Source organism: Ammodytes marinus (genome assembly GCF_949987685.1).
Source record: "Ammodytes marinus genome assembly, chromosome: 9".
In the NCBI taxonomy this organism is placed as follows: domain Eukaryota; kingdom Metazoa; phylum Chordata; class Actinopteri; order Uranoscopiformes; family Ammodytidae; genus Ammodytes; species Ammodytes marinus.
Genome location: NC_137213.1, coordinates 12,218,222 through 12,242,016, shown reverse-complemented (window position 1 = coordinate 12,242,016; position 23,795 = coordinate 12,218,222). Strand labels below are relative to the sequence as shown.

The 23,795-nt window shown below is 40.6% G+C and overlaps 1 protein-coding gene across 1 annotated transcript; it reads left to right on the top strand.

The window, feature by feature from the left end:
* Positions 1 to 3,915: 3,915 nt before the first annotated feature.
* LOC307254898 (activin receptor type-2B-like) lies at positions 3,916 to 19,511 on the top strand (the record flags this gene model as incomplete). Its single annotated transcript, XM_080033450.1, has 11 exons — positions 3,916 to 4,056; positions 6,269 to 6,476; positions 9,332 to 9,447; positions 10,031 to 10,182; positions 10,687 to 10,830; positions 12,933 to 13,076; positions 14,291 to 14,439; positions 14,635 to 14,749; positions 16,544 to 16,682; positions 16,932 to 17,062; positions 19,317 to 19,511. The coding sequence occupies exons 1-11, from the start codon at positions 4,005 to 4,007 to the stop codon at positions 19,509 to 19,511; spliced, it is 1,545 nt and encodes a 514-aa protein (XP_079889576.1). The 5' UTR covers positions 3,916 to 4,004.
* Between the last annotated feature and the right edge of the window lie 4,284 nt (positions 19,512 to 23,795).

Here is a 23,795-nt window from a genome sequence, read left to right as displayed (position 1 = left end):
GGAGCGCCGCCGTCGACGGCAACGAGAGCGCAGGGTTCACGTCACCCCCCGAGGTCAAACGCACCGCCGCCACCGCACTGTCGAGTGATCTCACTCAGAACATGTGGGGCTGTAAAATAATAAAAGATGAAGAAAATGTTTGAGAATCGCTTGTCCTTTTATTTTTGTACTGGATTATTCTATAACGGATGAAATAAAGTAGTGATCCTACAATCTCTTCAATCATATTTCCATTTTGTCTGATTTTTTTTTAATGCTCACTCAGTGGGAAACTCTAACTTAACTGTCACATTTGACAGAAGACAAAAGTCCACAGGCTATATTTTACATAATTACTTTCTATTATATGCCATAACTACAAAACCTTGTGTTGTGCCCCTCATGCGAAGCGATCCATTACCAAGTTACATGAGCCACTAAGGACCCCACAAATGAACACAGATAAATGGGTTGATAGGTGGATGATTTAAAGGTTTTAATCGTTAAAAAACCTGCAGCCTGATAAAAGACGAAAGATCAAAACGCTCTATTTAAAACCTACATAGAGACAAGAGAAGCATTCGCCAGGCCTTTTAGCAAAGACATGCTCTCATACGAGTGACTGTTTGGCAGCCAGCAGCGAACAATAGAAAAAACAGTGTGTCCTCCCCACAGATACAGGGAATAAATCAAGAGTGAAAGAGAGATATTGCACAGGTTGGAGCAGTATCTGCACCTGCCCAGGGGAGCTCTGCTACCACCTAGTGTCATTTATCTATTTTACTGTGAAGTCGTGACACCCACCTCAGGGGTTGTCCAAGTGATCACGATGGGGACATTCAAGAACAATGACACAACCATTAAAACCATACAAATATAATAAATGTGGAGTCTGTGATTCTGGAGAATGCTTGTTATCAAAATAACTTTTTGTCAAAATTGTTGAATATCTCCTCATGATCCGATACCTGTCCATAATCCAGTGTTAATACACGGCCTAGACTCTGGCAACGGGCATGCTGTTAGCTACGGTGGGCCCCTTTGTTTACATACCCTTTGTTTACATCCAGTTTACAGAGCCTACGCTGTGTATTTACACTGGATTTTTTTGTCGGGGCACACACAGCACGGACAGGTAACTTATCGTGAGGAGATATTCACAGATTTTGAAAAACAATTATTTTGTCAACAAGTGTTCTCCAGAATCACTGACTCCACCTTTCAAAAACAACACATTTGTGCATCAAAGAACAGAAACACTCATTCAGATGTACGTATTAATTAATTCATGTTGTCCATTCAGTTAGTCCAACAAGCTCTCATCTGTTATTTTTTATGCACATAATAACATGTATGAAATGTATTAAGTATTTATCATAAGCACAAGGCAATGTACTGTAAGTAGTGACGAGCTGATATAGTCTGTATTTTAGATACATACTTACATGTTTTATTTTATGCACCACTGCATCATCTGCCTCCAAGCTCTCATTCTTCCGGGAATGTCACAGTGGGGTCGAGGCTCCGGGACCTGTAATGAGCACACTACATGCGTTCTCTTGCAAACTGTCATGACAACTGATCACCTATCTTTACAGGGTTTCGCTCATGGCCTCTATTAGGTTACACAGTCAATATAGGATGGCTTAATGAGGAAATGCTTTGTCTTGAGTTACGCTCAACAACACTAGTTTCAGGGGCGATTACCTACAGCTAACCTTATTCCTGGGCCATTTGCTGCTTGAATTGGCCGGGTGTCAGCCGCGTTGCCATTAGTCTGGATGTCTCTGAAATGAGAAAGAGAACGGGACCTGTTCTCAAGGCTTAATGGCATTTTAACAATGTCACTGCTGATTTTCTATGATGATGGGATTCATTATTCTACACAAAGGACTGCAGTTTTTAAAGAGCATTTCTGTATGCTGCATAGTGCCTTTAACATAAGATGCCTATAGACAATCAGGCATTTCATAGACTTTATTTCATAATTAATCCCTGATTACTAGCCCCTTTTGGAGATCGGCATATCTTCTTATGTAGGGACTAGGGAGACTACAAAAGAGAAGCACCCAATTAGTCATTCGACTTGAACTTTACCTTTAACTGCAGGGAAATACCTCTCAAAGTGATGGTCTGTTGGCAGGGAGATTTAAAGGTGGATTCAGTGATTTTGGAGAACGCTTGTTTTTAAAATAAATTTTAGTCATAATCAGTGAATATCTCTTCACAATCCCTTACCTGTCTGTACTGCGAGCGCGCTGAGAAAAAAAACCCAGTGATAAATCACAGATTAGCCTCTGTAAGCAGGCATGTTGCTAGCTATGTGGGCCCCCTTGTTTACATACCCTTTGTTTACATACTATTTTTTTTCCAGCGCACACACACACACACAGTGCGGACAGGTAGCGGATTGGATCGTGAGGAGATAGCCTATTCAAGATTTTGACAAAAAGTGATTTTGTCAACAAGCTTTCTCCAGAATCACTGACTCCACCTTTAAATTGAGAGTGGGCAGGCTGAACAATCTTTTGAACCAAAACACTTTAAGAAAATGCTATATTTTCTGATTATTTGAGAGACACACTATTAAAAGAACATCATATTTGGAAATAGGGGAACACTTTTTTGTGATAATAATATAAATGCGTAGTGATTTATTAGGAGCTCTGGTTTGTTCCCATTTAGGTTTTGATGTGAGATGGTATTTTATATTTAACACTGTCTGGCGCTGAAATAAGTAATTAGCATTTATTGTATCCTGATAACTCCAAATTAGGTCAGCTATTTTTAGCCCTGCCACAGTATGCATAAAAGATCACTCAGATAGACTAAAAATATATATAAAATGTATATCTCATCATAATATTTGTGGGGATGATTATAACATTGACAAGGACAAAAACAACTTTAATATTTTGTAAAGTATTGTACGAGCTTATACATTTAGATTTTGAATGTTTTAATACTGGGTAACTGTACAATTGTATATTATAAATAAAATTTAAATATGCTATATAGGCTGTGATTAGGCTATATCCCCCCAAAAAATGGTCTTTAAAAAAAAATGCTATAGCCCATGGTAGGCCTACAGTCAACTGTTGGCATTGTAGGCTATCTGGTAAAATAGCTGTTATTTCGCAAAAGATGAAAGCATTGTAACATATTATTTTAATTAAGCTGTTGTTTTTATTATTAAAGAAACTGATATATGGCACTATATATAACCTGCAGCATAAATGGGCAGCAGTAACCGGGGGGAAATCTCAGTTAAACCTCGGGCTAAATGATATTATAACCTAAAAGTAGACTATAAATTCCAACTCTGACCACAGAAAGTGCAAGTGTAAGGCGACATACGAGACTAATAACGACGTTTAGAAGGACACATTTTCACCAACACCTTATATTCCTTCTAATGGGGTATTTTATGATATAAAAAACGTGAAAATTATCGAAATAAGGCAGGAAAATGAAGTCATTTCAGGCGTGTATGCGCGGTGTCGCGTTAAGGTCACTCTAGCTGGGGCTGCCTGAATTCCCCTCTTTGTGTTTACACATCCGGGTTTCCCTGTTTGCAGCCCATTCCCCATTTAGAAGCCATTTTGGACACAGATCAGTAACATGCATGTAAACCCCGACCGACCTCCCGATGCAGCGGTGCTACTATCCAAGTGAATAATCTCGAAAACGAGCGCCGGGCTCTCGTCTCGGACGGTTCGACGGCTTCCTATTCGGTTTTTGGACCCACTTCCGACGAGAAATGCCGCACCTATTAGCGGTATAACAGTCAATTAATAGCTCGTATCTTTCGTCTTCTTGCAACATTGTTGCAGCGTCGCGCGGCGGCTATTGACACGCGCTGTGGCGGCGGCGGTGGTGGTGGTGGTGGTTAGGCTGCCGAGGGACCGGAGGCCTAGCTGTGGTCGTTTTGATCTCGGGACTGATGTTTTGGACAACGCGACTTTCTTTTTAATGTTCGCGACGGAAAGTGGGGTGGAATATCTATCCTGTATACGAAACGGAACATGTCTTTTTCATGGCTGACTTGTTCACTTCTTCTGGGAACTTTATGCGCAGGTAAGCCGCTATTGTTGGTTCCGAAATTTGCAACAGTTTCCCTCTCTCTTTCCTTTTCTCTCCCTGAGTCCCGAGGTTGACACATTTGTGTGTAATTCCGACCGAGTTTACGATTGTTGGCTGATTAAACTTTTGCTGGCAGCAGTGGGTAGCTACTATCGTTTAGCTGTCGGGGGGGATTTCATTTTCTCGCCCGTAATCGCCTTTTCTGCTCTCTTTGCCCCCTGTCTATATTCTCCACACGGGGCATTATTTTAAGCTATAGCTGGGACTTTTTTTTTACCTCCCAATAACAAAGACATTAAAACTACACTGGGAATGGCGTTTTATTACCGATGCATTTCCAAATACATCCACATTTAAGAACTGTTGCGTGCCACCTCTCCTAACAGTGGCAGGAATAGAAGGCAGCAGCTGCATCAACATCCTGAAACCTTAGAGGCTACATCTCAGGTCTGCACTCTTGTTTTGTGGTTAAAGCCTCGAACAAGAGCCTCTGGAAAACACACACACACACACACACACACACACACACACACACACACACACACACACACACACACACACACACACACACACACACACACACACACACACACACACACAAGGGGTCAGGATTTTTTTTCCATACATCAATGTCTTCAATGGTTTTGATTTGAAGAGACAGCAGTTGTTTGTGTGAAGCCTTCATGTCCTCACCCTGGTTTGAGGTTACTGTTACACACACAGCAGCAGCCTGTGACTTTGTACCACGTGAAATTCAGCAGGATGGTTGTTTTTCTTTTGTTTGGACTTTTCTTTTTTTCTGCTATCGTTTGAGATTTCATTGTGTGTCCCAAACATGTTTACCTCCCTCCCCCCTCAGCTAGGCATTCCCTACTCTAGACTGAACAATTGTGCTCCAAAACAATAACACCCACTTCAACCCCTCTCATGCAACGATTTTGGTTCAACCCTGTAAATGTGATACAATTCTAAATAAGGCACATTTGTCTATTTTTGTGCCATATAGCGCTGTGTCTAAAGCCTTTTTATGGTTTATAGATTAGGGCTGGGATGTGTATAGTAAGCTGCTTCTCTTGAATTGACGTTGTAAAGCCTCGGTAAGTGACAGAGGGGGGTTGGGGGAATGATCTTGTAGTAAAAGTCCTCCCGGATCATGTGACCACCACAGATATCAAAAATGCCATCTCGGCTCAATGGAGCATTGAGCATCAGTGTGTGTGTGTGTTTTTTTTGTCCGTACTACCTTCCTTTCTTACTTCCATCCTTTTAATAATGGGCATGCCGTTTTGCCAATGCATGCGTTCCCTTTTTCTGTACTACAAATCCATTGTATGCCGCTGGACAACTAAAATGCACGTATGTGTAAGTGAGTGCATGCCTGTGTGCGCCTGTGTGTGTATTGGGTCGGTGGGGCTAACACTGGGGGGATGGGCAGCAGCCTCCTATAGGGATTTAAAGAGACATGCACTATTTTTTTCCCTCCTGTGAACAAAGATTAGGCCACGAATGTCCGAGCGTTATTGCCGATGACACGCAGAACATTTGATCTGCCTCGCCGTTCACCAGAACATGTCCCTCTCGTGTGTCCCCCAAACATTTAATCCACAAAGAGCAGCGATAAAACCTTTTCAATCAGGAGTTGAGCAGCAGCAGTAGTAGACCGGTTGATGGCCATTGTTAGGTTTCGGCCTTGTTCGGTGAAAGTATTTCCTGCTAAATGACAGTAAAAAGGCCTCAAAGAAAAAGGTGGTCTTATCTGTCTTTCCAGATGTGTCACACACACACTCAAGCAGCACAAGAGTCCTTATCCAAAGAAGTAGCTTACCAGTGTGTTGTGTGTTTCTATACCACAGTAGGGCACACCATTGTTTTTCCCTATAGCTAATTCAATTCTGTCTTTTCTTTCCTCCCTGTTACCGTCTGAAAGGATCTGGAAGTGAATAGGATTATGTAGAACTACTATTTGGTAGCCCAGAGGAAATCCCAATTAATATTTCTTTTCTACAGAGAGCTTCCAAACTTGGCCACATAACATAATGATGATAACGGCTCTCGCCCACTTGCTCCGAGATGTGTGTTTCTTTTGGGTTGGCATCCTGCGCCATATGTCCGCGCACACACACACACACACACTGTGTTTTTCCAATTCATTACAAGGTGTGCTGACCGATGGCCCTTCTGTCCCCGCTTCTCTCTCTCCACGCAGGCTACAGTCTGGGCGAGGCGGAGACCCGGGAGTGTGTGTACTACAACGATAACTGGCGCACAGAGAGGACCAACCAGAGCGGCTTTGAGCGCTGCGAGGGCGAGAAGGACAAGCGTCTGCACTGCTACGCCTCTTGGCTCAACTCCTCGGGGACCATCAAGCTGGTGAAGAAAGGCTGCTGGCTGGACGACTTCAACTGCTATGACAGGTCGGGGTCAATGGGAGCGCCGAGGTCCCGCCACACGTCTTTACATTCATATTTTAGCTGTCTGGCGCGAGTAACTCCAGAGTGTACTGGCAGCAGCGAGCAGTTGTACATTAGAAATATCTGCCTTCAGTCAGTGCCCCACACGAAAGCCCCAATACATCTTTATCCAGGCCTGACCTATAGGGCATTTTCAGGGATAGAAAATAATCAGTGAATTAGTTGACAGAAAATTTGGTTGGTTATCTTACCACTTCTAAAATGTTGTAATGAGCTGTTTTTAGCTCTTTTTTTTAAATTCAGTTTAAGCAACAATCACACAACAGGTGATTTAAATATACCGTGTTGTCAGATTGGTCAACAGGTTGATCAATAGGGATGAAAATGATTAATTGCTGTCCTAAAAATACACACAACTAAAAACAAAACATGACACAGAATATAAAGAGGCAAGTTAGAAAAACCGACTGAGGTCCATTTGCATTGGTTAATATCAAAGGTATTTATTTGACAGGGGTTTTTTATCGCAAGATTAGCTACAACATGAATATTGCACACAATATGGCAAGCGCACATATACACACAACTACCTCATGATTCATACTCTGCTACTGAGCCAAGAATGGTACAAGGCTGCAACTAACAATACTTTTCATTATCAATTCATCTTCCTACTAGGTTCAATTCATTGTTGTTTAGAAAATGTAAGAACATTGTACAAAAAAAAAATGCTATTGCAATTTCCCAGAGCACAAGAAAGACACATTCAAATGACTTGTTTTGCCTTAGTGACTGCTTCAAAACCCAAATCCATGTCATTTCTAATGATGTAAAAAGCAGAAAATATACATATTTAAGAAGCCTATAGCAGCAACCGCCAAGCGCCTTTGCTTATAAAGTCACTCAAAGCATTAATGAGCCATCACAATGCCTCCTGCATTTCTTTATTTTCTGTCGTTCGAGTAAACATTTAATGGACTTATCATTTCAGCTGCACAGCGGTGAAGACACTATGTATATAACCAAATGCAAACTAGGCGGCATTCAGCCTGCATCTAAACATGCCAGCATCTATATATACAACACAGCATATCCAGTGTAAATTATTTAATATGTTACGCAATACACTGTAACTGTCAGGTCAGCAAAAGGGGTTTACTTAGACGGGAGGAAAAAAAGGATTAGGTTCATTAACATGTTTTATTTTCATCTGATCAGCTTCTATGTTGGGCAAAGGCTCTGCAAACAGCAGAACTCACATTTGATTCTAGGCAGCAGATAGCCTGCATCCACACAGTGCAGAGTACAGCTCATGAGCTCAATGTCCACTGCCCAATGGTGGCACAAAGATACGATGGCACCAGGCCATCCTGGATTTTGTCAGGCGGAGAATTTTAAACCGTCCGTTATCAGCAACCGGCTCAGAGCTGCGTGGCACAATTCAACTTTCAGGCCTCTGGTGGTCAATGAAGGCAAGCTGGAAAATAACAAGAGTATAATATTTGGCCCTTAAAGACACATCTGTGTGCAATTGTATGAAGAATTACCCACCATCCAACAATAATATGTAAGAAGATCCTTTCTATGGTACTTTAGGTCTGAAAAAGGCATTTATTTGCATCTTTTTAAGAACAACAAAGTGTATAATAAATCAGACAAACAAAAACAAATCCTTCTGCTAAAACCCTAACCAAAATTGTTCTAAGAATGATTATGGAAAGTTTAGTTCATGTAAGTGCTTTAGTGGAGTGAAGTGAGGATTTTTGGTTCAGTGTATTGAAAAATATAATATTGAGATAATGTCTGTTTTAAAGATGGTGGCATAGAATAAATATACAAAGGCAAACAAACAAGGTTTAGTAAAATAAACACCTAAATGGCTTTTATGGACCCTTACCCATATGAAAGAAGACATGTTATGGAGGCAAAGTAGTCTACAATCTCTAAATTGACCAGTGCTTTTAAAAAACAATGTTTTTGCCTGCTGTGTCTCGCCTTAAGAGGACTTTACTAAGGCTGACCTTTTTTGAGGATTTCAGTATAAAGATGAGTGACAGTGTGGTGGTGATGTTGAACAGCATGGGCCACATACAAACCAAAAGCACATTTTCAAAAGCTTTGCCGGAATGGGATGTGCACAAATTGCATGTTTAGACACGGGTGCAAAACTGTTGACATTTTCAAGGGAAACGGCTTTCGCCTTAAGTGCTGTTGTTTGCCATGCAGATTACAAAAGGGAATACAGTGAGACAATGGGGGAAGAAAAAAAAACACGTTTTGTTCTTATCAGTTCAACCTGAGCGAGCCGCTCCATAAAATAATGATAGAGAATGAAGAGTGACGAACAGGTGTGCAATTTGAAGTACATTAAGAGACCGTGTCACAAAGATTAATTATAGTGTTTAAGACAGCTCTGCAGTCATGTGCGTGACGTCTTAGAAACCCGGCGATTCCTCTGAATTAATGGGCTGACAGTCCCTAAGTGTCTTTTATGTCCATAATTAATTAAGTTAACAAGAGAATGTATTTTCATTCGACTATTTTGCTCATTTCAATTACCTGATAAGATGCCTTGCCTCATAGTCTTGCAACATTACCAGTAACCAAGGGTTGCATGCAATAAAGTCAGAGTCCTGATAATGAACACAACCAATATTACCTTGTCTGTAGAGGATGTAGACACAGCAGAAGAGCAAGGTATGAAAACACAACAGTCGCCCACTTCAAGTTCTTTAAGTCTAGATGACAAAACACTTTTGTTAGTTTTACCATCACAATACCAGTTTGACACATATCCTGTTTGAACATTTGTCCTATCCCTAGCAGTAATGCATGTGTGTCGTCTCTTTGTTTTATAGGCAAGAGTGTGTCTCCATGGAGGAAAACCCTCAGGTCTTCTTCTGCTGCTGCGAGGGCAACTACTGCAATGAACGATTCACCCACCTTCCTGACTTGATCGGCATAGGCAACCGAGGTGAGCGGCAACTGCATTCTACGTATAGTATAATCATCGAAAAAGTACTTTGTGCTTTTCCACTCTGTTTGTTAGGAGTGCTTATCCTTGCACCTTGTAGGAGAGTCATGTATAGTTTAATGCATTAGGGTCACTACACAAATGCATCGGACACAGACATTTGTCATTTTCCTTTAAATATTGCTTATGCTTTGTGATGTAGGAAGATGAAGACAGGCAATTTCAAAGACATCTAGTCATTTGCCTTCTCGACGTAGTATTGTTACTTTCAGTTCTTTAAAAAATTTATTTTTGCGTTGTGCAAGATTTCCAGCTCTCTAGAAACTGACAAAGTAGACTTTAAACACATCATCCGTTGCCTGTATATGTTACATCTTCACAGCTGCTGTAGTGACTCAGCCTGTAAGGATCAAGGTTGGACAATCTAGATAATATGTTCCCCCATCCCTCTTTTTTTTTTTTTTTTTTTTTTACAATCAGTTCCTCACAGCCGGTGAGGGACACGCGGACGCTGCTAATAACCCAGCAGTCATAAAAGCTGACACGCTGTAATATATCGTGTTCTTTCCCCCCCTCGACACAGTGAAAATCCGGCCTCCGCAGCGTGTGCCTTCGCTGCTCAACGTGCTGGTTTACTCCCTGCTGCCTCTCTGTGTGCTGTCCCTGGCCCTGGTGCTGGCCTTGTGGATGTACCGCCACCGCAAGCCTCCCTACGGACACGTGGACCTGAGCGAGGTGAGAGAGACAGAGACAGACAGAGAGAGAGAGAGAGACACAGAGGCCATACTCCTAGTCTTTTAGCTCCCATTTCTAAAGTGATAATCCCTAGCACTGAGAGATCCAATCTTTCCCCGCATGGTTTCCTTTTTTAATTTTCTGATGATATAGTCTGGGCTTGTGTGTGCTGCTCGTCAACCATGGTGCCTGCTTCTACTACTGCTGCTGCTGTTAGATCCTTAATAAGCAGTTGTTGTATCATGTCCCTGTAGTGTTGTATAGAGTATCATATGATTCTAAATTGATTTAGGCAAGGCAAGTTTATTTATCTAGCACAATTCAGACACAAGGCCATTCAAAGTGCTATACTTGAAATTACAGGAGCATAAAAAACATCAAGATTAGACATTAGAAATTGCATTTAAGTAATGTATTAAAAACAAAGAAAATACATCAAGATTAAAGATTGGCCTATATTAGCTGAAGAACATAACACTTTTCCCCCATCGTGTTGTTATTTAGGATCCTGGACCAGCTCCTCCTTCCCCCTCGGTTGGTCTGAAACCACTGCAGTTGCTGGAGATCAAAGCTAGGGGGCGCTTTGGCTGTGTTTGGAAGGCCCAGTTGATGAACGAATATGTTGCAGTAAAGATCTTTCCCGTTCAGGTACGTGGTCAACAATGTTAATTCAAGGCATTAGTGCTCTGTATCTCTAGTTTGTGCCTCTCGATTATTACCTGACTCAATAAATAACCAGTCATTTGCACATTTAAATAACATTTCCACGCATCCCTTAAATTGCGACTTTATTGACACAAATCCAGACAGACCCACGTCCTTGCACAAGACAACATATGAACATGTTTTTTTTTGTCAAGACGCAGGGTTCAACATAACTTTTTTTTCCTACTGGCCCGCCGGGCCAGTGGATCCGAGTTTTACTGGCCCCTTGTATATTTTCACTGGCCCTGCACACACTTTTTTTTCTTCATAATTTAGTGTCAATAATTATAATACCTGTATTAGAAAAATAACCAGATCTAAAGGGAATATCTATAGCCTACTGTAACAGTATAGATATTCCCTTTAGATTTGGTTATTTTTCCTTTTAGTTAATTATATGAAATGTTGATATTGCTCATACACATAATATAAAACCAGGCAAACATATTGAATTTGAAGCCTACAACTGAATATGTTGAAAGAGTGGGCCAGTATTTTAAAGTCCAGTAGTTTGATGGTTGTTTTTATTGTTGAATTTGGGCCGTTTAATGAATAGTTCACCTGCAGAAGTCATGTTCAAACATAAAAAAAAATAAAGAGATGAAGGTCTGATCATTCTTTGTGGTGTGGTAGGCTGTTTTTATTACTTTCTCTATATGCATTAGGGATGTGAATGTGTCGACCGAATGACCGGTTTTCCACTTGCGCTCAAGTTGACTTTAAAAATAGAATAGAAATCAGTGGCTTATGCCGTTTTTTTAATGGAAGATTTCACCGTGTATGTGAGTTCACGTCTGGTCGTGAGCGCGCTGCAGGAGTGTCACTTCTCCATGAAGTGTCAGCTTCACATAGGAGTCCGGTGTGGGACCATTTTTTCAAACTATTGATAAAAAACAATGCAGTGCAAAATACGCAGCATAAGTTAAATGCTCGTCTAAGACTATGACGTTAAATCACCTTAGAAACACACAATGCCTTCGTCCGATCACAGCAGCGTTTCACCGTGTGATCTCGCCAGCGAGTGAGCCGCCGCGCAGATGAACTGTGGTTTGTGGCTAAAATAATAACCGGGGATATTCTCCCCGTTAGCGATTTCAATGGGAAAGACTTCCGCGATCTGATTGAATGTCTCGAGCCTGAAAACACAGTGCCAAACTGCGCGACTATAGGAACTGTACAGTGAGCGGAGTCCCTCCGTTCGTTTCTGTCTACAACCGACACAATCACCGAAGACGCATTCACAGCGTTTAAATAACGCCTCTCATTTGTATTACCATTGTGGCTTGGATGCAAATACTGTAACATTACGGCGGCAGATAAAGGAAAAGTGCAGTTATAATGTTCTGCACCTCAACCTCTGCTGTGGGAAGAAAGAAAGGGGGCAAAGCAAGTCGATTGATTTGTGGACTCGCAGGCGGACGGTAGGCAGCTCTGCCAACGGAGCGAGAGTGCACCCGCTTGTTGCTCCGCCTGTAAAACGCCCACGCATCGTTTGTCCACTGGCCTTTCATTAAAAAATATATTTTATATTAGGTTTATTATATTGACTCTTAAATAAACACTGCTTTCATTCCGACTCTCAACGCGCATTTCAATGAACCATGATATAGTCTACAAAAAGATACTGAACTGTGATTGGCCCGGGCGGGCCAGTGACTGGCCAATCAACTTGCCCTGCATATGATTTTACTGGCCCCGGGCCATCGGGCTATACGTTATGTCGAACCCTGAAGACGTAAAACTATAAGTAGGGAATTTTTTCATCCAATGGTTAAAATCATCATTGAGGGTTCTGGAATCGCCTCCGTAACAAGGACGAGTATCGTGAAATTAACTCCTGAGCTTTTCAAAGATAACCAAATGCATAGTTTTATGGTGAAATTGGATGCTTAGCGCTGTGACTTGTAACTGTTATTATAATACATGAAAGGCAAAAACTGGGGCTAGCCCCTTTTGTGCAAAAATATAAGTAAGGACACTATTTCTTTTTAAAATGCTTGTGAAAATGGAGACGTTTTATACGCCACGTTTTCTGTTTTGTGCAGGATAAACAGTCTTGGATAAACGAGCGGGACATATTCATAACTCCGGGGATGCGTCATGAAAACCTCTTGCGTTACATCGCTGCCGAGAAGCACGGGAGCAACCTGGAGACGGAGCTGTGGCTCATCACAGAGTTTCACGAGAGGGTGAGTGCATATCAAAGTTAAATACATACACATCCATATACACCCACATCTAGCACATTCATTGGGACGTATTGAGCGTCTATGTCTACTAAAACTGCTGGATATTTTCCAATTTTGGCCTTTTGTTTACCTCTACAAAAGAGCATCACAGCTTTTTATTAAAGAAGATTTTATTACTTGTGCCAGGTCTGCAGTACCCAGTATACCATACAGTGATATAGTTATGTTGCTTTGATTTATATAGTCTATTATTAAGCATGTGGTGGGAGAAAAAAATAATAACGGCAATTATGTCAAATACTATAGTCTTATAAAATATCAGTACTAATGTGTGTGCCTAAAGTACAACTCTGTGATTAAACACCTCGAGGCTACTAGGACATCGTGTTCAATCTCCTCGACAAAGTTATTAATATATCTAAACCGGAATAAACAACAATTACCATAATGAACAGAAATGTAGCATTACATCTGGCTAATGAGATGCTATGCTTGTCCTTGTATCACCCTCTGTCCATGGCAGCTGCACAAACATGTTAAGTAACACTTATTGTCTCCGTGCCATCGGTGAATGTGTCATCTGTACTATTTAATGATTCATTCTCAGTACTTTTTAATAGTATTTTAAGCTTTATACTGTGGCTTTAAAATCATCTGGGAATTCTTCCAGAATACATTATTGGCTTGGCAAACCAAGTGGATACATGGCCTCAACCATTATATCTATTCCAGGGTTATAGTTGACAAACACCCTGGGCACTGACAGCAGGGCCACTGAGAAAATTATTACAACATGAGATTCTTCTTGTGCAGTTAAAGGTGCACTATGCAGTTTCAGGGGAGGGGGATGTATGTACATTGGAAGAGCCAGCAGTTAGTTTACAACACATACTTATTCTTCATGCAAATCTTAGTATTTAATAATATTTTTATTCTGAGGGGAACCTGGAACCAAATGTAAGACCACATTCTGTTTTTAAACAAAACTCTGGGCCCTGCTGCTGTGTACAACAACATCAAAACAGTAACTTTTAAGGTAGCTTTTTAACTTCAAACAATGTTCAAGGGGGTTTCAATTTTCCTGTGAGTAACTTTTGTTTATTCAGTTAGGAGAATACACCTTATAAAATGTTCACTTCTCTGACACACCAAAAGTTACATAGTGTACCTTTTTTAATTAACCCTGAATGTTTTCTGTGTTTGTGTGCGTGCAGGGATCACTGACGGATCACCTGAAAGGTAACAAATTGTCCTGGGCTGACCTGTGTCTCATAGCAGAGACCATGGCCCGAGGCTTGGCCTACCTCCATGAGGACATTCCCAGCTACAAGGGCGAGGGGCCCAAACCCACCATTGCACACAGGTAAGGGGCGCATAAACATGTCCCTTAAAAACCAGACTAAATTTGATTGTAGATGATATCTTCAGTTACTGCCTTCTCCTGGTTGTGCTTGATTGAAATCAAATTTCCCTTTTTAGCCTATGGATTGATACGGTTGACTGAATATCTCTACACCCACAGAATTGTATTGAATTTGTCCTGATATGAATTTCCCAGGGACTTCAAGAGTAAGAATGTGATGCTGCGAGATGATCTCACTGCTATCATCGGAGACTTTGGGCTGGCTGTACGATTCGAACCAGGAAAACCTCCAGGAGATACTCACGGCCAGGTACGGAATGAATCACTTCACTGACTGGGCTTTATTTTAAACATTGGCTCTCTGACGTCTGTCGCTGCAGCTCTCTGAAATGTTCACATGGGCTTTATACAGTGATGAATATTGATGGAGTCAGTTAGTGCGTTTCATAATCATTGCACTTTAATTTATATTAGAGTTATTTTTTTTCTTCATATTAAAGAATCCTTTTCTGTTAATCAGTGTAAAAAAAAAGCTTATGTAACCCGCTTTGATTGCGAAGTGAGAGATGGCATTAATAATTCACCATGAAAAGAATTCTTAAGTGTTTATTCCAGCTGCAGAGAAACTGCAGGGATCATTTTGATTGGCTCTTTAAAGTGTAACTGCACCCTTTTACTTGTTTTTTGAGATAGAAGCTGAATTAAATCACTATGTTGTTAAGGAACACTTATATGCTGGTGTTGATATTGAAAAAAATTGCAATATGTTAAATATCGGCAATTTAAGAAATGTTTTGTATTGTAAATCATTTTAGAACTTAACTAAGATTTGAAAAAAACGTTTTCCTTTGGGTTCGAAAAATGACGTACATGTTGACTTAATGTACGTCATCACGTCGCCGCAAAGCCGGTCACGCTCTTCACAGGTCCATGGCTGATCCATGAGCTACTACTGTTATACTGTCCCTCCAAGGATGTTATTTCGGGGGTTAACGTTAACACACTTCACTTCTATCGGCAGTGTGTCTGCATTATCTCACACTGTATAACACACACACACACACGGACCCGGACTTGTTCACTTGCGCTACTCGGTCTCCTAACACTACGATAGAAACACCCGCCAACAATTTAGAATAAGAAAGTCCTCCACCTCAGACGACCCATCTGTGTGGCATATGAGCTCACTGTGTAGCGATAGTGCCGTTAGACTTTGTGTCACTCGATATTTCAATGAAGTCATGTCATTCAGATCTTCCTGAGTGACAGCTACTAGCAGCTAGCCCCCTCCTTCACTGACACCGCGCGCCCCCCTCCCTCCCGAAAGTCGGCCGGCTGATGTCGGAATGTTTAAAAACAATGGTTCTCAAACGGAATTCAGAATCCATGGTCTGAAAGCATTTTTCAAAATCGTGCAGTAGCTCAAACAGGGGGTGCAGTTACCCTTTAAGTACAGACCCTTTTACCCAGCACTGAACCAGGATATTGGTTCATTCTAAAGCATTGGTTTGCACTGCTTTTAAAGGCGTATGGTTTCATGCTGGTTTAGTACACTAACCCTTTGTTACGAATTGCATACTCTTTCATTTTTCCTATTCTACAAACTACAGCTGACCATAAAAACAACGTAGTTTGGATGCAGTAGGGGCATTTCATCATACTATCGTACCTTGCACTTGCCTGTTGCTTAAACATCTGTTGCATCGCTGTTTTTTTCCACTCTGAGGCTCAGTCAATGTGACATAACATCCGCTGTGCAGTGGATTGTGGGGCAGAATCGCCCAAAAAAACAGCATGCTGATTTCCGCACTAAAAGTCACGACGAATTACGAATTTAGTATAGCATCTGGGTACTTTTCAGCATGCTGCATTTGACCATCATGTATTGGGTCATCCTAAATCTCTTTCTACCTTGCTAAATAGCAGGGAAGTGTGGGTATTGGAACACCGCCTTTACGATTCTTTTCGGCCAGTGTGTAGACAGTTTCAAAATGTGCTAAAATCACAAACTGGGCATGAGAAACAAAGTGCAGATATTAGTCTGATTGCAACATTTCTCTCCAGAAACACTCATGCTCACATCTCCTTTTTTGTCAATTGTCAGGTGGGTACGAGACGTTACATGGCTCCCGAGGTGCTGGAGGGAGCCATCAACTTCCAGCGCGACTCCTTCCTGAGGATAGACATGTATTCTATGGGCCTGGTGCTGTGGGAGCTGGTGACCCGCTGCACTGCTGTGGACGGTGAGTCAAACAGTGCAGGAATGCTGCTGTTTCCCCCTCCCCCCACAGGGTGAAAGGGCAGCGTGCTTCAGGCCTGACCTAATAAACACAGGATAAGTTTTTTTTGTTTTGCTTCGGAAAGCCATCCGATCCAGGTTAAAGTTCTACCGCAGCCAGTTAATCTTTAAATAGAGAGCAAGTTTCAGATTTTGCCCCACTATTTACTTAACCCGATCTCTTTGTGTAATGCTTTTCCATGTCCCCCTTCAGGTACAGTCGGCGAGTACATGCTGCCGTTTGAGGAAGAAATAGGCAATCATCCCACCCTGGAGGATTTGCAGGATGTAGTCGTTCACAAGAAGATGCGTCCAGCCATCAAGGACGTCTGGCTCAAACATCCTGTGAGTAACACTGGGCGAATAGATTAAACTCCTGCTAGTTTTTTCACAGCTATGCCAGGATGTCATGCATCCTTTTTTCCTGTAAATGCAACTCGGTCAAATGTTCTCTCCATCAGTTCGGGTTTTTGTTTCTGTAGGCCACAGAAAAATTAGTGATTTCTAAAGAATTTCTGCTCCATGTTTATTGAATGTTTGGGCTCAATGGTTATTAGGGGTGAACTGACTACAATTTTCTTGGCCGATCTGGAGTGCGGATTTTGTTAAGTCTAATCCGCCAATACCAATTTATTTCTGCCCCTCAAAACTATAATTCACAAGATACAGAAACATCTTGGAACTTTTCCTTTTTATATGAAACTAAACTATAAAACTAATAGGGGAGAGTGGCCTAAGTTGTGCCGGTGGGGAAGCTGTGCCACCTCTTGTTTCTAGAACCATAGAAGAAATTGGAAATGTGACCACATATTTAAGAAGAGCCATCCATTTAACTCATCCTGTAAAGAAGGGAGAAACATGGAATAAGATATACGCACATTTAAGATAAAAAAAAAGTTTTTTGCCTTTCAAAGTAAAATTTCCATGATCAAGGTTCTTTGATTATTGTCTGAACAATTATAGACACGTTTGAAAACATTTGACACGTTTTAGTACTTTAGTATGCTACACTTTGCGTCTATATAGTTAGCACGATGTCAGCCCTAAACTGCTGCATCATGCTTATTATCCAAAATTCTGGGGTTGGGGTGATTTGTGTCAGAGGGCCTGGGGTAAGTTATAAGCACGTAAGTAAGTAAAATTTATTTATAAAAGCACATTTATAACAGTTTGCACTGTCCAAAGTGCTGTACATAGTGCATTCAGTAGATAAAAAATTAAGTTAAAATAACAATAACCAAAATAAAAGACATAAAGCCCAGACATCCACATATAAACAAAGATAGTAGTGCAGAGGTAAGATAGTTAATGGGGAGGAAAAACCAGTGTGTACAGATGGGTTTTGAGCCTTGATTTAAAGGCAGAAATGGAGAGGGAATCACATATGCCAGGTAGCAGTTGGTTCTACAAGGGCAGCTAGTGCAAAGTACATTTCTGCGAGTTGTGCCATTGGCATGGCTGTATACGCTTGTCACCAAAAGAAAGTGATTGTCTACAGTAGCTCAGAAGAGAGTGACATCTCCATTCCACTTAACGACACCACTGATGAGAGCTTTGCAGGTAAAACCATTAGATCTGCTAGGAAAGAAAATTGTCCTTCAATCTTTGTCAAATATTTACTTTATTTACTTTAAATACACCTTAAATAAGTGATTGTCTAATGGATTTGTCTTGCATTACAGTTTATGAGATATATATCAATGGCACAATTCACCCCATGGTATTATCAACCTTTATTTCTACAGGTAAATCCCATTGAGTCCGAAGATTCTTTTGCAAGGGAGACCTGTTCCCATTTACACGTTACCATTCACACACACATTCATACACCGATAGCAGGCTAACTATCGACATTCACACGAGGCAAGGTGGGTGAAGTGTCTTGCCCAAGGACACAACAACTATGACACAGCTGGCAGGGCGGGGATCGAACCTCCAACCCTTTGATCATCGGCCGACCCGCTCTACCAACTGAGCCACAGTCGCCCAAATTATCTCCAACGGCACAACTTACACCACACCGGGGGCAAGTTGTGCCACAAGACAACTTTTTTTCCGAAAGCTATATTTCTTCAACAGTTTATTCCAGATCCAAAGTTTTTATTGCCAGGGATGCACAACACCCTGAAATATATGTACATATTTGAGTTGGTCAAGGCCTCACTTTAAAGTCACTTTGAGTAAAAAGTGGCACAACTTAGGCCACTCTCCCCTATGTTTTGTATATTTTCATAGTATTTTTTTCATGTTGAAAGTACTTGGGATAACGGTGGTGACACGAGCTCGGTAGAGAAATCCAGCAGAGAACCGATCAAGGCAAAATAAGCCTCTTGGCACCTCAAAAGTTATACATAAAGTGATCTTCGCTTTCAATCTGTCGGTGGCTGGTATTACGTCTACGGTGCCCACCATCTCTACCATTGTGTGCTTGAGCAAGATACTTAACCCCAAAACTGCTCCAGGGGCGCTGTACTATGGCTAACCCTGCACTCTGACCCCCTCAGAAGCCTGGTAACTTGAGAGGGGATATGCAAAAAGACTCATTTCAATGTAACCATCCATTTACTAATAAAGTAACTTAACTTATCTGTGTCTACAGGGTCTGAGCCAGATGTGCGAGACCATTGAAGAATGCTGGGACCACGACGCGGAGGCGCGCCTGTCGGCCGGCTGTGTGGAGGAGCGCATCGGCCAGATCTCCAGGACCGTCAGCAGCACTACCTCAGACAGCCCCGTCTCCATAGTGACGGCCCTCACCAACGAGGACCTACCTCCCAAAGAGTCTAGCACCTGAACCGCTGACACCATGCTTCACCTCAGCTCACATGACTTTTTCTTTTTTCAAATTATTTTTCAAAATCCAAACTCAGTGGATCTCGGTGAATATTTAAAAGCATAAAAACAACCACCACAACAACAACAACAACTAGCAACTTGAATGCAGCTGCTATTTTTATCCCAATACTGGTATTTTCTTTACTTATATGTTTTAATGTTCCTCTGTGGTTGAAAGTCAGATCTTACTAACACATCCATCTGCTGTAGTTCTGAAGTAGTAATAAGTTATGTGGTGGGCACATCTGATCACACCCATGTGTCAAATCCCTAAATGTTGTCATTACCTCATGTATTTCTTTTTGTGTTAGTCTACTTTCTTTTTTATTACCTCATGAGTTGTTATCTTTGTGGTTTTTACTGTCTTGGTCATGATCGTCTGCGGCCAAATGAAATGAACCTTTTTTGCTCCAAAACCTCGGACGCCGTGCTGCACACCTCGGAGGAACCGTTTTGAGACTGTTAGACAAAATATATTCATCTTCCTCAGGGGTCCAAGCTTCTAGATTTATTTTTTCTGTTATAACTGGAGTGTCCTCCCTTATTTTAAACCTGTGAATGCCTCAGAATGAAAAAACAAAACAAAAAAACAATTGGAGCACAGCCGTTTTATCGCAAGGGGGGATCTAAAAAAAAATTGGAGCTGAGCAGTTGTATGGGACATTATGGACTTTCTGAATATTTTGGGACAAGCGTGGTGTCCCCGGGGGAACTACCTCTCAGGTATCCAGTAGGCTTCTTTTGGAACATTTTCTCTAAGTTGAGAGCCAAGCTATCCAGATAGCTATCATGGACATATTCCTGGATTTTTATTTTTTTCTTCTTCGTGTGTGTTTTTAATTGTAGAAATTCAGAGTTACTCCTTTGCCAGTGCTAGAGGCATTGACGGATGCTGTCTGGAGTTGCAATGTTACACATTCTTGATTTTAACTGTCTGTGCGAGTCAGTTTGAGTGTGTGTGTGTGTGTATGCAAGTGAGTGTGTGTGAGAACTACAGAGTTTGTTTTAGATTAAGAACCATGGTCGGATAGTTGGGGTTGAACCTTGCAAGGGCCGTACTTGAGTAAGCAACACGTCTGTTTTTTTATTTTATTTTCATGGGTGTTTGTTCGTTCAATGGACTCAGTCGGACACCAGTCCCCAGATACCTCAGTCACCGTACATCATGCAAGGAGAGCTCAAATGGTTGCCTTTGTCTCAAATGCAATGCCATAGTTGTATCATAACACGAATACCATACATTGAATGTCCGTTATGCTGCTGTGACTATTCCAGGATACTCAAGGATTTGTAGATGTACATGTATTCCTTGTTAATATAACGCTAATGATATTATGTGAGGCTAATATTGTTTGTTTTTTTTTGTGTTTTTTTTTTGTTTTTGTTTTTTTTTTCACCGGGTAAGCCCTCAGCTGCTTACTCCTCCAGACTGACCTCAGATATTCTGACAAGTACCTCAGGCTTTTTCTACATGTATCTACAAGTTGTGTTATGTATTTTATTGTGTTTTTAGTAGTTGAGATATTTTATTGCCGGTTGGGCCTCTTTGTCTGTGGAGATTTATTTCTTCTTCTTTTTTTTAAATAGAGCCTGACTAGTTGTCATGGTGTTAATGCTGTACAAACCTAAAAGAAGAGAGACAGATTCTTGTAAATAGACCTGTACACACAGTTGCCGAACACTGATCTGATTTTTTTTCTTCAAATATACAAAACCAGGGCTTTACTGTTCTCATTTCACAGAAACCGAAAGGGACTTCTCTGTTCCACCTCCACATATTTTAATGTCATTTTGACAACCAGCCCTGTGATTTTTTTAAAGTGTGAATGTATGTATATATATATATATATATAGAAATATGTACATATATATATGCATTTTTCTCGGATCTTACAAGAAATGTAGTGTAGTGTTACTGATTTCTATGAATAAGGGTATCAGTTCCTCTGGATCAGAAGCTGTGTAGGTAGCACTTGTATTAGAAATATTGGTGTGTATCATCAAAAACAAAACAAAAAAAAGAGGAAAAAAAATCACTAATGGTTTGGTGCTGGCGGCTTCTGTGATTGGGCCGACTGCCGGAAATGCCAGTTTGAACAGTATTACCTCAATATTAACCCGCTGATGTGATGTTAAGACGTGTTCAGTGATAGTGTAGCCACGTTCGACAACACACAGGCTCAGCTGTTGTGCTTTGATTAGTGCTGTGGAGAGATGGTGAATTTAACAGTGGTCTGTGACGCTTGCTCCTGTGCAGTTTTGATAAAGAAAGTGGGTGGGGGGGCAAAGGAAAAAAACAAAACATCTATCACTACAGAACATTGTTTTGTTTGGATTTATCATCAATTCGTCATGTGATTGATTTACAATGCAGCCCCCAATACGGGTCATGTAAAAAGTGGCATGTGCGTGGTCCAAGGGTCCAGCAATATTTATAATACAGCAATAGTCACTTGAATATCATAGTTGGCTGTGACTGAGCAGTTTTCTTCTTCTACGGTTCAATAAAAGTCCATCTTATCACACCTGGATCATGTTAAAACCGCCTGATAGAATTTAAAAGCTGTGGTGCGGGATTATACATTTTTTTAGTGTATGTGTGAGCTGAACGTTATCCAGGTGCTTTCACGTATTGTGCCAGAAAAACAACGGTAACAAAGAGAAAAAAATAAAATATAAAAAAATCTACCGTGATCTGTTGTTAAGCTCCAAATGCTGTCTTACACCCAGCTCTTCTGAACAGAAAAACCAGTTACCTCATGCAGTACCTCGTTAGTCACACTAACTTGGAGTCGGTCTCATCTTCAAAAAAATATTAAAAAAAGATCAATTATCTTGTATATATTTACTCGACAAATGTAAAGGGATTCTTCCTTTTCATGTGTGAATCCTGTGAATTTTATTTTTTTTTATTTACAGTCAACATATTGTTCATTTCTTGTGGTGCGAATGGGTGTTTGACTGAATCGTGTGACCGTCCCTGTTTATGTGAAGTTTCTTTGTGTGTCTTGAGAGAGAGAGAGAGTGTTTGTGCGTGTGGTGTATGTTGGTTGGATTTCACTAAAACAGTACGAATGGTAATCTTATCTGTGATTTGAAATGCTTAGAAATATAAAGTAGATGAGAATACATCCATCTTTTTGTATATTAAAATAAAGACAAACACTGATTAACCAGGTAAATGGAATTCTTTGTTTTTTTTTCATTTCACATCTGTCTCACCATGTTTATATATTAGTAGTAGCCTACACTAGATGGCAGCAGTGGTTCCAGTAGTTCTGTTTTATCACCTTGTCTGGGACAATACCCATTCAACATAACTTTAAATGACCCAGAGTAATGAGGATAATCAGTGGTCTGATCTGATTGTATTCTTTATTTAAGAAATTATATTTTCTTGTTTTTTGGTCTGATAAATCCATGGTGTGCCAAGTTTAAACACATAATTTATATAAATACAGTGCCAGAGGTAATATAATGGATTAGCCTGCTTCTAGTACTACTTTTATTATAAAAGCCTAATAATAACAATAAAAATTATATAATGGTACTAATGAATAACATTTGAAATAAGTAGGCGTACTTGGTGTTGGAGGCTTGTTTTTACCCAATCTTAGAGAGCTGAGAAAACATCTTTCCAGGTAATAATTGTTAAATCCTAAGCATAGGCAACCTTTGAGTGTTCTTTCTTTGCGTCAAATAAATCCTTATCCAAGTGGAAGAAAATTAACAAATAATGTATTAATTGTTATTAATGTTAATGGTAATACTGTATTTTAACATGCAAACAAAAGGTGTAGCATATTTGTCACACATTACAAGGCTGATTTATTTACTTGGAGGCCAGTAGGTGTTTATGTCTCAACTGATGTTCTTCCAAATTTCCAAACGTTAATCTGGTTTTCAGCATATTCAGGGCCCCTCGAACAATACTTTCAACTGACACGGTATGATAATGTGATAACACATTTCTTCAATGTTACATGCTTTTTGGGCGAGAAAGAAACTTGTAATTACAATTTATACAATTAAATTATTTTTAAGAAAATGTGTGACGTTATCTTGGTGAAAATTAATCCAGTTCAATGTGTTACCAAAACGCCCGCCAGCACGTAAAGGCATCACAGCTCTATTCCGTTGAGAGGATTTGGCCAATCAAAACGCGTCTGTCCCGTCACGTGATACAACCGACTAGTAAATTACGATTGACTTGAAAGCTGCTGATTGTAGGCTACTTTTCGAT